General features: G+C 38.8%; 1 protein-coding gene across 4 annotated transcripts in view; it reads left to right on the top strand.

Annotated features, from left to right (window-relative positions):
• The window catches only part of LOC125450757 (versican core protein-like), a 180813-nt gene that overhangs the window by 46521 nt on the left and 119137 nt on the right, over window positions 1-15155 (top strand). For all 4 annotated transcript variants that reach the window (XM_048526883.2, XM_048526882.2, XM_048526880.2 and 1 more), the window contains exon 8: window positions 9767-11464. In XM_048526883.2, coding sequence (XP_048382840.2) covers window positions 9767-11464 — 1698 coding nt within the window. The remainder of the gene's footprint in view (window positions 1-9766; window positions 11465-15155) is intronic.

The following is a 15155-nucleotide window of genomic DNA, read 5'->3' as shown; positions in this document are numbered from 1 at the left end:
TAAATTCTGGCTTTACCAGCAATGCCCACATGCTGTGAAAAAATTTACAAATCAACATAAGTTACATTGATGTTCATTAGCATACTTTAGAACGTGACATGGATACAAAAGAAAAAAGTTGCTGCTTCTCAAGCAAAAGGATCTTTGTTAATCATCCATAGGATGTGGGCATCACTAGCTAAGCATTTATTACCCATCTCTAATTGCTGTTGAAAAGGTGGTGTTGAGCTACCTTCTTGAACTGCTGTTAAACAGCTTCTCCTGCGACCAATGTTGTTTTAAAAGCCTGGTAAGAAACCAACATTTGAAGTTTGAGGCAACTTCTTTAGCTTTATCTTTCTGACCAAATAGACATTTCAAACAGTTTGCGCACCAAGTTTCTGTGACTGTTTGGCATTTTGATCGTCCATTGGATTTATTGCTTTGCTACTTCAGGATCCCTTTGGACAAAAGAGCAGGCGGATGCTAAAGTTATATTTGTTTTAACTATCGCTGTCATAAATTAAAATAGCTCATCTACTTTCATGTAAAGATAGGATTTGTTAAGTTGGAACATAAAAGCACATTGCCAATGAACCCTTTCAAGTAGGTAGGTACTTCTACTCTGGCCAGCGTCTGTGGAACACATGTCCTTCCTGTTATTCTGAATGATGTAATTTTTTAATATATCTCTCCAGAGTTCACTCAGACTAGAGACTCTATCGTCTTTCGGATAAAAGGAATTATCAAGATGAAAAGTTCTTTAAAAATCAGCTGAAGCTCCAGCTCTTTTCAGATTTTGTTTTCTTACTATCTTAGTTGTATCCCATTTTCATTTGATGCAGCAACTGCGAGAGTGTGAGACCACTGAATTTATCAGAGCAATGTTGGTTTGAAACGCAAATAAACACAGAATACAGGAGAAACTCAGCAGTCTGGCAGCAACTAAGGAGAGAAAAGCAGAGTTAACATTTTGAGTCCATTACGACTTTTTTAGTACCAAAGCATTGCACCTAGTCTGTATGAGATACATAAAGTTATCCTGAGATGATAAGTAGTCACATTGCCTTTATTTCACAGAAAGAGACCATTCAACCCATTGAGAACATTGAGTACTCCATCCTGTAAATTCATTTTCCTCAAGCGAAGTTAAATTTCTTTTTAAGAATCATTCATCATTTTCATATCCACTATCCTTGTGAATAGTGAGTTGCTGGCCATTATCACTCACTGCATAATATTCACATTGCTCTGCATTTATTGCCCAGTGTTTTTAAATATGCATCTTCTTGTCCTTTTACCATTAGATATTGAGAACAGCTTTTGTGTGACATGGAGCCACAGTGGTTAGGACAGTTACCTCATAGCACCAGAGCCCTAGGTTCGATTCCAGCTTTGAGTGACTGTGGAGTTTGCATGTTCTCCCTGGGTCTGTGTGGGTTGCTGCTAGGTGCTTTGTTTTCCTCCCACAGTCCAAAGATGTGCAAGTTAGTGGATTGGCCATGCTAACTTGTCTGTCACATTTGGGGAAGTGTAGGCTGGCTGGATGAGCTGGTAAATTTGGGGTTACAGAAATGGGGTGGGTCTGAGTGGGATGCTGTTTGGAGGATTAGAGTAGACTTCTTGGGCTGAATGGCCTGTCTTCTGCACTGTAGAGATTCTTTTCTGTGTCACTGGTATCTTATAATAAGCCATTTAGATCAGGAGTAACTCAGATTGGATTGCTGATGTGTGTTCAGTTGACTGATCTCAGTTTGCGTAGTAGCGTGACCAGTAACATAGATGGCTTTGCGTGTGAAGCAGACTGGATAGGGAGAGAATTGTCAGGTATACGCATCCTGACCATCAATCATTGACATTTCCTGTGAGCGCATGGGTGGGTGCTGGCATGGATAGAGCTGAATTTGGTCATTGTGTCTTCCTGCAGTCAAAATATTTGCTGACATTTATGTAAAGCATGGCAAGTTGGGCAAGGGACAAACACAAATGGAATTGTACCTGAGTATAAAGATGGGAGAAGGAGGATGTTTCTTAAAGTAGAATATATCCACAGGCATCTTACATCTTGTTCAATATTGCTGATTCTCGCTTAGATCAGCAACTAAGTTCTAATTCACCCAAGACAAAGCTTAGAGTCTTTATATCATAACTGAATTTGTGAGAAAGTAAATATTTTTAATTACAGCCTTATTGTGGAAAAGGCATAAGTGCATGAAAATTTAGAAATTCACCTTATTGACTCGTGTGTTCTTTTCTCGGTGCCTTTTTTAAAAATGTATCTCTGTCTCAGTTTGATTAATGAAAAGTTTGACAGAAATACAAAATACAAAAAGGCTTTTCATGTAAGCAGATGTTGGTGAGATAATTGGATGTGGAGAGTTAATACATTCATTTTTTTTAAATTGGGAAAATCTGTCTCACATCTTACAGTACTGACTGCTACTAGAAGACACCACTGAGAATAGAATACAAGGGCGGGGGTGGGGGAGGGGGGAAGGGAGGTTGAAATAATGAAAAGCAGCTGCATCTGGGAATGAGCAGCAGAAGCTGAGGATTGACCTACTAAACACATAGAGGAAAACTATTTACGTGGCCTTCATGTAACAAAGTTAAAATGTTACAGGATATTCTGATTGATGCAATCAGCAATATATTTCAACTGTGCAATGCACACATTCTGAATATTCATACACACCAGTTTTAGGGATATACATCTCATGCCACCAGCATTATCAAATTATCAAATATTCTTGAAGCTGCTTTACGATACCTTTTCTATTCTGCCTTGTACTTCATTATTTAGTCCAAATCATCACAATGAAATTAAACCTTTATGGAATGTGGAACTTGGATTAGAAAGTGAGTTTACAACAAAGTAATAAATATTACAGCCTCAAATATTTGGGAATAATGATCATGGCAGTAACCCCCTAGTCCTTGGTCTGCCAGTGTTTCTGAGGTTAGTGATGGGCACCTTACTTACGTGAAGTAAGAAATGCCATGTCACAATAGCTAAAACTTGTGCAATTTTTTTCCCCGTTTTGTCAGAGTTACCTGTGCTGACTGGCATCCTATGGAGTCTGCATGCAGCTCTGTTCTGGAAGCTGGGAGGGGAGGGTGTGATTGTAAAACTTACTTCGTCTTGGAAGGTAAAATGCACTTCCCTTGCTTGGGCTGTTCTCCCCCTCCATAGGCCCCAAGCTGCAATTCACATTGTCTTATGCCAGGCCTGCGACCTGCCCTGAAAGTTGGTAACTCTCAAAGACAGCGAATCCCTGTTCCCATGACATGGACTCTCTCCTTATGGATGTGAAATTGAGGATCTGTCCTTTCCACAGTTGCTTATGATTTCCTGACTAAGATCAGGATAATGTACTTGATTCCTGACCATTTTCTCAGCGATTTTCCTGGTCTTCTAGCCAAAGTACAGCAGGAATCAAATGGAAATAATACAGAAATTTTGACTGTATCTAGTCTGTTGCTGAGATTGGTCAAGAATATTTCGGCAAGTGTAGCCACTGACAATCACTTTTAGGATGATATGGTAATGTATGTAAGGATGTGAGAGCAAGACATTAAAGTAACCTTGGGGAGGCATACTCTTATAATATTACTGCTCCTTCTTTATTCCTCAGCCTGGCAAATGGGAGCTTGAAATAATTTTAAGCAGATATACCAATGGGTACATTTATGTTTTCACAGCCAAGCAGGAGTTTTTGCCCCCTGAGTACATGTGCTAGAAATTGGGACATGAGCTGTGCAGGATTTTTCAACTATTTAAATACCATCATAGATTTGGAAGATGGCCTTCAGAATTAGTTTGCTCACTAACATCTGATTGCAGTTAACGCCAACAGATTTTTCCTGTTGGCTCTGCTCTCACAGTAAAAACAAAATAAAATGTAAGTTTAAAAAGTTCCCAGACTGCTCCATGGAAATGAGCTCACACTTTCTGCTTAGGTTCTCTGGGGTATTTCACACCCCAAAGACACTTCATTTCTGTCTTGATGATTCTGTGTATGAGCTTACTTAGGCAAAATCTCAACTGCAGACAAGATATATATATAAAAATAGAAAAAATTGCTTTAAGTTACTTGAAACACAAAATTTTCCTCCTTTTTTATATAAGAACAGTGTTGATTGATTGATTGATTCATTGATTGATTGATTGTCACGTGTACCCAGCACAGTGAAAAGCTTTGTTTGCAAGCGGTACAGGCAGATCACAAGCAAAAGATATACAGATCAAAGACTTAGAGGCACACATGTTACATTGCAGGTTACGTTATTTGAGGCTAGGTTCCATTCAGCAGACTGATAACAGCCAGCAAGAAGTTGTTCCTGATCCTGCTCGTGCGTGTGATAAAATATTTAAAATATTTGACACGAGTTATGAAGTATTTGGATCCAACTTTTTGTCCTAATCTTCTATACCTTAGTAAAGTATTAATTTTATCATATTTATGCCAAACCAGTCCTTGAAGATTCTCAAAATGTTACTTAACCCTACATTACAAAAGATGTATTTTCTACAATATTTCTCAGGCCCAATTTAAGTAACTGTTAGCAGTGTCGAATATACTTCGTCATTCGTCCACTCCCATTCGATTATTTAGTTACTGATTACTTTCTGTTGTTTGCCAAAATAATGTCTTTGCTTCACTTACAATAACATTTAATTAAAACTAAATCAATATTAGTTTGAAATCATTTTTCTTATTTACAATGTCTTGCAATACAGACTGTCATTAGGGCTTCAGCGAAATGGAATAGGCCTATTTTGTGGTTTGTTTGTCCTGGGTAGGAGGTCTTGTGGTGCATTAGGTAACATGTCTGCTTCTCCACTAATAGCTCCAATCTCAAGATCCACTCCAGAACTTGATAGCCAAGGAAGGCATAGTTCAAAGCAAGGCCAAAAAGGTTGAATATCACTCTGGACATCCAACATACACAATAACAGACAATGCAAGTGGAGGAGATTCCTGGTCAGCTACGTGATAGATAGCAAATCTGTCAGCTGTTCATAGCTGTGGACTACAACATGCACGTAGCCAATGAACCTTGCCAGAGCTCAGGTTGGATCAGTTGGCTGAACAGTTGGTGTTGATCAGATTTGTGCACCAGCATGGGGTTGAATTCCTTTTCCAGCTGCAACCTGCATCCTTGAGCTACCTGTGGTTAAGATCGTGGTGACTAGGTTGGAGCTAAAGACTGTTCTGATTACGACTCCAAATTGGGTAACCAGGTCCAGTAAGCCAGATTTTAAGGCATCAAATTTAGTTGAAACTAAACTTTCAAAACCTTTCAGGGGCTTTGCCTGGAGAACACATCAGCATTTTTCTTGTTCATAATTAAGCCAGTGTCACATAAAAATCAATGGTTCATTTCAAATTAATTTACATCTTAAAAAATAACAGATGCAAAATATTTGAGGCGATGCAGCCCCTCATAATAGATGATGTTGGGAGCACTTTAAAGTGCCAGCCACAAAGTTGAAACTGAAGCAAAATAGAATTTAAAAACATACTGTGAAAAATCCAAGAAATTGTGTAAATGCTTCCGATCTTCACTCTTGATATTGCATCATATTCAAACAGGCAGACTCTGCCCATTGTATTAGTTGAAGTAGCTTGCTATTGACAGCATTACTTTGATGCTTAGCTTGGCAGGCCTATTTATCTTTTCAGCTGAGCTTTGATGCAGAAACTGGTAAACGTTGAATTGTGCTTGTTGCACAATGTGGCAGAGGGAGTGCTATTTTCATCACTTGCCTGTCAAGTAGAATATCCAAATTGCCATCACTTACATTGTAGTTCTGTTATGTGCCCTTTATGATTTTCCTTACTTCTTTTAAATCCAGTGAACAAAAAATGATACTAGTTCTGTTCCCATTATTAACATTGTGTGATAATTGCCACTTGTTCCAGTATGTGGCACAAATTAGGGTTTCTTGATGTAGTTCACTACTACCAATCCTTCTTTGTCTATATTTTGACTTGACACCATTCAATGATTAGTGGCAGAGGATACATCACCATAGAATCTGCAGAAGAGACACTTATCCTAGTTAGAGGATGGTGTATTGCATGATAGGAATAAGTTCACAATATTAGTCAGAAAAATTACTAAGAACTTTCAGGAGCTGTACCAAATACATCTGCGCTCAATGAAGTCTAATATTGAACTCATCTCCCTTTGCCCAAAGACTGTGACAATCAGCAGTTTGGCTGGAGTTTTTGGAACTTCAAACATAACCTTTTCCAAAGCATTGTTATACAACAGTACAGATTGCATAAGCAAATTAAGATAATAAACTTGTGTTGTTGAATTTGGGAATTCCAGATTCCCTGACTGAATCATGAGGTACAGCTACCACGGCCTCATTTTTGACAGGGTTATTGAACTGACCATAATTATTACAATGTGGGTTGTTCGTATTATATTGACTTGAATTGTGGAATCTACCAACAATGTAACATTAAAGTTCATGCTTCCAAATGTATGCTATCATTTTAAGATATTTTGAGCTGGAGTGAAGTAAAAGTGCAAAAAATAGACTGCTGTTTATATAGCACCTTTAGAATATTCCAATGAGCGTTGCATTCATTGAAATACTTTCTTAGTATAGGCGTTGTTCTAATGTTTTGATGGTTATCTCCCCTAAAAGATGTGAGTGCACCAGATGGGATTATTTTACAGCAATCAGTGATGCTTCTTGTGGCCAGCATTATTAAGAGTAACATTATAATTTAGATAGATTTCAAATGAATTTAAGTTCCACCAGGTATCTTGGTGAGATCTAAACCCCTTTCTTCCAAATAGCATCTTAGGCCCCTTTCTTCCAAATAGCATCTTAGGCCTCTGGATTATACATTGTGACACAGTCGGCATCCCCATGATTGCAATGCTCTGCCTAGTTGTAAGCCTGTAACAAACACCCCAGACACTTCAATACAATGATATTCCTTCCATTCTTCGAAAACAGACCAAAGGCTTGCATTTAGAGTTTTAGAGAGGTGCTCCATAAAGCAAATAATATAAGCATGAAGCATACCTCAAGATGAACACAGTCAGAAGAATATAAAGGGACTATTTCCAAGATGGTTTCTTGCCCGTGAGGACCGGTATTCACATTGAACAAGAAAGGCACAGACTGTAAACACACAGTTTTCTGATGTGTTTTCTATGAGTTTGCAGTCTTTGCCAGAAGTGACTAATTGCAGAGTAAGAAATAATGTGTAATGTTAAGCATATGAAGTTTCCTCAAGGCTGCAGTAGACATTTTTCACAAGATTTTCAATAAATCATAAGAGTTGATATTTGAAATTTTTGTACTCTGCTTCATTTAAAATTTAAAAATAACTGTAAGTCTAACTGCATTATTCCAAATTTCTGGTTAGAAAGAGCATTTGAACTAAATAAGACTATGGTGAAATAATTACACCACTGGTGTTCTCAAGAGTAATTTGAGAATATCAATTGAAATGAGCAGACCAGCATATTTGGCATAAAGGTAAAGGGATATTGGCTTAGTTGTAATTTTTCCTATTGTGCATTACTGCTAAATAAGCCAATTGGCATCACTGATCCTAACAAGATGGGGATAAAAATTAAATGTAGCTTGTGCTTGAAATAGGAAAACCTACCTTTTCGTCATGCTGTTGTATCAATAATTCAAATCAAAGCATCATATATGGCTGCAGCAATCCTGCTGAGGCCGTATTGCCTGAACTGCACACTTGGTATAAGAGTATACCTCCTCCTGTTTTAGAGGTTATCCATACATTAGGATTAAGTCATTAGAAAGAAAGTGAACAGTAACTGTCTCAATTTATCACCAACTCATAATGCCACACAAAGTGTAATGTTAGGAAAATATACAGTATTATACTGAAGTGACACTGAAAATGTTTGCGATGAATAATTAATTTTGACTTATGCCCGATCATGAGTTGCTGTTCTGTTCCAAAAGCAGCTTTGTCTGATTGAATTACGATTTTTAGTCATTTTGGAGCCAGTCTAGAAAGTCAGGAAATGGCAGGGTATAAATATGAAAGCAAAAAAGCCAATTCTTGGTTTTATGTGCTTTTTAAAGAACTTAGAAAAATGAAAGCTAATCATTATCATTAAGGAAAAGTTCTCATGTAATTCATCTCCATGTTTTTATACAAAATACATTCATGTAAAATTTACTTCAACATGCTGTCAAACCTGTTGAACTATCAATGCAATGCTGTAAAGATTTACAATTATCCATTCTGAAGCACATTTCAAATATCCCCAGCTTTCAAATCCCATTACTAATGGATGAAAATCACTTAAAGATGTGTTTCTTTCGCCTTGTTGCTGGCCAATGGCCAACCTTTTGCAGTGGCTAGGATCTGACTTCTTAGAATGGGCTCCACTCTTCCTGGTTGCCAAACGACTTTAAACGTTAACACTAGACAATCAATGTACATTAAGGATCGGCAGTGCTCCTTAATGGTTTCCTTTGCTTGCATTCAGATCCTAAGTGAAGGTTATCAAGTTTGTAAAGAGAAAATTAACATGTAACGTAAAATTCATGCTGAAAATATTTTGGGAGGTGATTTATTTTAATGATTGTCAATGTGCTGGGGAACCTTTGGAGAAACCCTATTTATATTTTTGTGTTTACTCAAGTGACAGCTGGGAATCACTGGGATTGTTTAGTTTTACATGTTTACCATGCTGACCTCTTAAGGATTTGGCTTTGATCCCTCCAGACAATGAAGTGAATGACTGGGTGCAAAAAGCCGAAGTCATAACCATAACTGTACAATGGTTACACTTCCCGTTCTTGTGATGGACTGTTGTTAGAAAGGCATCTTTTTTTTCTGACAGGCAACACATTTACTGAGAGTCATAGTCCTTTCCGTCGAATTAGTCCATGTTCCCAAACGAAACTAGTCCCACCTGTCTGTGCTTGGCCCATATCCCTCTAGCCCTTTCCTATTCATGAACTTTATCTTAAGTGCATTTTAATAGGCCACATTTGTTTAGAATGTTTGAGGTTGATTTAGCAACATTTAGCACAACCAGAATTGTCCAGTAATTGCAAGTGGGATTGTCCTGTTTTTGTTAATTAACTTAGAGAACGTGGACAGTGCTGGCAAAGACAGCATTTGTGGCACATCGTTATGCAACTGACTGGCTAGTTAGGCCATTTCACTCATTGACTGGGAGTCAACAACATTGTTGTGGGTCTGGAATCACCAGGTAAAGATGAGTAAAAACAACAGATTTCCCTCCATTAAGAAAGTTCGTGAACCAGATGAGTGTTTCTGACAAGCCAGCATTCTCATGGTCACTATTATTGATACCAACTTTATTTTGCAGATTTGTGTCATTAATTGCATTTAAATTCCCCACGATAGGATTTCAACCCATGTTCCTAGATGTTTAATCCGGGCCTGCAGAAAATTAAAATGATCAGAAATCTACTGTACCCCTCCAGTATTGATCTATCAAAATATGTGAAGATGGGGAGGGCTCCCAATTTTTATGGGGTCTCAGGAGCCTGTGGCACCTTGAGTTCCTGCATGCCTCATTCTGGCAGGCATTCCAGCCTCAAAGTTGTGTTGAACCTCTGCTAAAGTTTTCATGGGATCTTGCCAGAGAAACTCAACAAGTTCTACATCTCTCTTGTAGAACTAAATTGATAAGTATATGCCTTTTGAAATTTGTAATGTTGGCCCTAGTGATGTGGAATACAACCCCAAAGTGGTATTCTGACAAAAATTCAACATTTACTTTTATCTGTTCACAGGGAGGCCTTTAAAGAAAACAACACCACAAATAGCCTTGGGCCCGAAGAAAGTGCATCAAGCTGCGACTAATTTGATTGTTGAGAAGGTATCACCACCTGCAATGTTAGTTGTTGAAGAGTATAATCAAAGCATGAGCCTTGCTTCAAAGCCTTTTCAAGAAGGGCAGATTAGTACTCATTTAGCCCCTGAAGCTATTTCAGGAGAAGTAGTGACTACTGGAATTCATCTAGTCAAAATTGATATTGAGAAACCTGGGGAGAAAGTAACCATACAAAGCCACAGCGTGTTTTCAGAAATTAAAGAAAGGCCAAGTGATGAAGTCACTGTAAAAACAACAATAGAAAAAAGTACCAGCAGTGAAATGCTCACACCTGTAATCAGCACAAAAATTCCAGATGGAGAAAGTGTTACTGTGCATCCTGAAGACATTAGCAGGGAGGTAATAAGAGAGACAACCGCTTTGGCTGCATCATTTGAACCATCAATCAAACAAGAATTTCAAATTACAAGTGATCCTGCTCAAAAGGGAGAAAAAGCCCAATCTAGCATACAAACCACATTGTTAACAGGGATGGATATTGTAACAGCAGATGACAATAAGCTGAAACTGCCCACGAGTGCCAGCACTGTGAAATTAGAAAGTTCAGATAAAGACACCCAGACCATTAGACAACAAGAGATCAAGGAACCTGCAAGTGGCACAACAGTACCAAGATCACCAGATATTGTGAAAACAGCAGTAGAGAATGCAAGTGAGAGTGTTAAACTGGTGAGAGGAGATGAGCACAAAACAATGTCATCCTTTGAAACTTCATCAATGTCAACCACAGGTAAACTGCAGCTAACTGAAAAGGCTCACATCACTGATACTTCAGTCACTTTTTCAGAGGCAGAGAGAGAAAAACTGAAACCCAGAAAGGTAACTAAGAAGATAACAGAAACTCTTCCTGCTGCAGAGACTGGCACTAGTGAACCAGCTTCAACATGGCAGGATGGAATGAAGACTGAAGATTATGAGAAAAAAGAAGATAAAGGTGATGAGAAGATCATTATGTCATCAGTAATGCCAGTTCCAATAATATATGAAACTGTATCTGCAGAACATGATATTCAAAAAGAGTTGACGCCCAAGGTGTCAGATGATGTTAGTTTTGGACCAGTTACCACTGCAGCACGAGTTAACATAACCTCAACAGTACCTAAAACAGTATCGACAATCACTGCTCCTCTTTTTGAAATTAGACCTGCTACAGGTGTTTTCACGTCTGATCATGAAATAAAAACTTCAGTGAAACCTAAGCGTTTAGAAATGAGTGCAACTCCAATTATTATTGAAAACGAGCCTGGTGAGACTACAGCTGAAGAAGTTGTAGTTATTGATGAATCAGTTATACAGCCTCCTGATATCTTGGAGGTTGATATGACTGGTAAAGCTTCACAACCTGAAATCGATCATGAATACTTCACCACACCAGCATCTAGAACTAGACTGGTACCGGCAACTTCTAAACCTTCTGTTGAACAGAAAATAGCTACGCAAAATGTTGTCGAAGGTTCAACATTTCCCACTGTTTCATCATCAACCACAGCTTTTCCAAGTCCAGTAGATACTGCAGAGCAGCAACAGCAGCTCGTAACTACTGAAGAAAAGTTAATTGTTAATACAACAGTGCAGAAGATAATGCCAACTGATAAAGGCAAGTTATTTCTATTTGTTTCTTAATAACAAAAAATTATATAAGTATATTTGCTGTAGTTGAGGTAATCTGTTGAATGGATTACGGATCAGTTGTTTTAAATTTTGCTAAGGCTTTATGGCTTACCGATTTTTTTTCAATTTCAACCTGTTCTCCAATTTGAAGTATGATGATGTTTGGTCTTATTTAAAATACCGAGAAACGAAAGAGTGTTGAAAATTCATTTTACCATAGCTGTTGTACAGGGTTTGATAGAATGAATTGCTTCTGTACTTGACCATCAGAGTATTATGTCTTTTGCCTTGCTCTGTTACAAAATATAAAGAAAATTGTTGAAGTGGATATAATGGTAAAATTGCAATAAGGTTTTTTTCATTTATTGTGGGATATGGGCATCGCTGGTTCATCAACATTTATGGCCTATCCCTGGTTGCCCTCGAGAAGGTGGTGGTGAGCTGCAGTCCTCAAGTGAGTGACTTGTCAGTAGATTGATGGAAGCAATTGTTTTGGTTTTACTGGAGTTATCATTTTCATTCATGTGCATTTCAAAAGTTCTCTAACAGGCACAAACCCTGTGGAATGATTATGTTAAAGTCATGCTGTAAGTCATGGCTTAACTGAGCATTAGCAGATTTGCCTCTGTATGTGGTAGATGATGAGTTCTGGGTTCACAAATGGGCTGGGGTACAAAGTTAACATCAACACTTCAATGAAGAACAAAACTAATATTTAACAATGTTTCTTTATCAAAAGCATGGGGACATTAGTTTCACTTTGCTTTTCACAAAGCAACACCTCAATAATCAGAGTTGACTTTCAACCATTCAACAATCTTTACTCATGCATTATAAATTGAAACTCCTTTGAAGTTTGATATTCTTGCAAATGTCCTGATGAGTGACGAGTGAAAAGATTTGACAGTATGTTATTTTTCAGCAATATTCAAGTTCTGTACTGCCAAGTGACTAAATGTCTTACTTATTATTAGAGGTGATAACTTGCAGAAAAAATACAAAGCTAAAGCTTTGCCCAGAGTTTCAGATGGATGTATGGGATTCATGGCTTGTTGAATAAAAACAAGGAATTCAACCCATCACCAATCATAGTTGGGAATAAGTATATTCTTATAGTAGAGAAAAATTCTAAAGAGAGAACCCATTATTTGTAGTTAACCAAGTAAGTTAAAGAACCAGGAATAGGAGAAGGCAGTTCAGCCTCTTGAGCCTGCTTTGCCATTCAATACAATCATGGCTGATCTCATCTTGACCTCAACTCCACTTTGATGCCTACTCTCCATAAGCCTTCAACCAGATTACTAATTACAAATCTGTCTCTGTCCTACTTGAATTTATTCAACATCTCAGTATCCACTGCACTTTGCATAGTCAATTCCACAGATCCATAATCTTTTGAGGGATGAAATTTCTCTGCATTTCCTGTTTTAAATTTGTTACGCCTTATCCTAAAACTATGACCTCTCATTCTGGATTGTCCCACGATTGGAAATATATTCTTTCCATCTACTTTGTCATTTCCCTTTAGTGTCTTGTGTGCCTTAATTAGACCTCCTCACATTCTTCTAAATGTAGAGATTATAGATCTAAACTGCTCTTTATAAGACCAATGTCTCATTTCTGGAATCAATCTAGTAAATCTCCTCTGAATTGCCTCCAGTGCAACTACATCCTCCTCAAGTAAGGCAACCAAAACTGTACACAGTACTCCAGTTACAGTCTCACTTGTTAGCAGCAACACTTCCCTATTTTATACCCTATTTCTTCAGTAATAAATTACAAAATTCCATTCACCATTCTTGTTACCTGCTGGACCTGCATATTAGTTTTCTGTGATTTATGCATGAGGACACCCAATACTGTCTACATTGAAGCAGTCTAAAGTTTCTCTCCATTTAGGTAGAAAGTTAACCTTCTATTCTTCTGACCAAAATGGATAACCTCACATTTAATAATGTTAAATTTCATTAGCCAAATTTCGGCCCTTAACCTACCCAATCCAGTTGAAAATAACTTATTTCTTTATTTCAACTTATTTTCTCTCCTTTTTTACTGCCATCTGCAAATTTGACCATTACACCGTCTATCCCGGCATCGAAGTCGTTAAAATAGGTAGTAAATTATTAGGGGATGGGGATGGGATCAAACCCTGTGGCATCCCATTAGCTACATCCTACCAACCATGAAAAGACGCATTTATCCCAACTCTCTGCCTTCTGTTGGTTAGCCAATCCTCTATCCAAGCTAATAAATTACCCTTAGCACCATGTGATCTTACCTTGTATACCTTTAGTGTCGCACCTTATCAAATGCCTTTTGGAAGTCCAGGTAAACTCCTACAGGATCAAAAACAAAAGTTGCTGGAAAAGTTCAGCAGGCCTGGCAGCATCTGCAAAGAGGAATTAAAGTTAACAGTTCAGGTCCGGCGGCACTTCCTCAGGAATGTTGGTATCTAGGAAAATGTTAGTTTATGTGCAGAAGATGGGATGGGGATGGTGGGGTAGGAGTAAACAATAAGTAGGGATAGAGCCCAAAGAGAGAGAGATGAACAGTCGGATAGGGGAAAGAGGTAGTAATGATCTGGCAGGGAGGGTGAATAGTTGCTAATGGAGACTCTTTAGTGGCTAACAATAGGTAGTATGTAATGACAGGCTAGAGATAACAAGACCTGGTGTGTAGGGTAGGGCGCTAGGACATGGGAGAGTTCAGGTCCTAAATTATTGAACTTAATACTGAATCTGGAGGGGTGCAGGATACACAAGCAGAAAATGAGGTGATGTTCTTCCAGCTTGCGCTGAGCTTTGCTGGAACAGTGCAGCAAGCCAGAGACAGAGACGTTGGCCAGGGAACAGTGTGGTCTGTTAAAATGGCAAGTGACGGGAAGCTCAGAGTCTTTGTTGCAGGCAGAACGTAGTTGTTCGGGGGCGTGGTTACCCAGTCTGTGCTTAGTTTCCCCAACGTAAAGGAGACCACAAAAACAAAGTTTCTAAAAAAGCTCAGCAAGTCTGGCAGCATCTGTGGAGGAGAAAATAGAGTTAACATTTCGGGTATGGTGATCCTTCCTCAGATCCGAAACGTTAACTCTGTTTTCTCCTCCACAGATGCTGACAGACCTGCTGAGCTTTTCCAGCAACTTTGTTTTAGTTCCTGATTTACAGCATCCACAGTTCTTCTGGTTTTCATTTTGTAAAGGAGACCACATTGTGAGCAGCAGACTGGATTGTATCGGGTGCATGTAAAGTGCTGCTGCACCTGGAAGGTATGTTTGGGCCCTTCGATACTGAGAAGGGAGGAGGTAAATTGGGTGTTTTACATCTCTGGTGCTGATAGGGAAAGCTGCTGTAGGTGGTCAAGGTGTTGGGAGGGATGGAAAAGGGTGTCCCAGAGGAGGTGGTCCCTGCAGAATTTGGACAAGAGAGGGGAGGGGTATATGTATCTGGTGGTGGCATCTTGCTGGAGGTGGCGGAAATGGCAGCTGATGATCTTCTCGATGTGGATGCTGGTGGGATGGTAGGTAGGGAGAAGCAGAACTCTATCACGATTGCAGGAGGGAAGAGAGGGGATCACGGTGGAAGTGCGGGAGATATCTTGGACCTGGCTGAGAACCCTGTCGACAACGATGTTGGGGAACCCTCGGTTGAGGAAGAAAGTGGACATTTCAGAGACTTTTTTTTGTC

This window comes from Stegostoma tigrinum, chromosome 3 (assembly GCF_030684315.1).
Source record: "Stegostoma tigrinum isolate sSteTig4 chromosome 3, sSteTig4.hap1, whole genome shotgun sequence".
NCBI classification, from domain to species: domain Eukaryota; kingdom Metazoa; phylum Chordata; class Chondrichthyes; order Orectolobiformes; family Stegostomatidae; genus Stegostoma; species Stegostoma tigrinum.
Note: the sequence above shows the minus strand (reverse complement) of the source record. Positions and strands in the feature narration are given on the sequence as shown.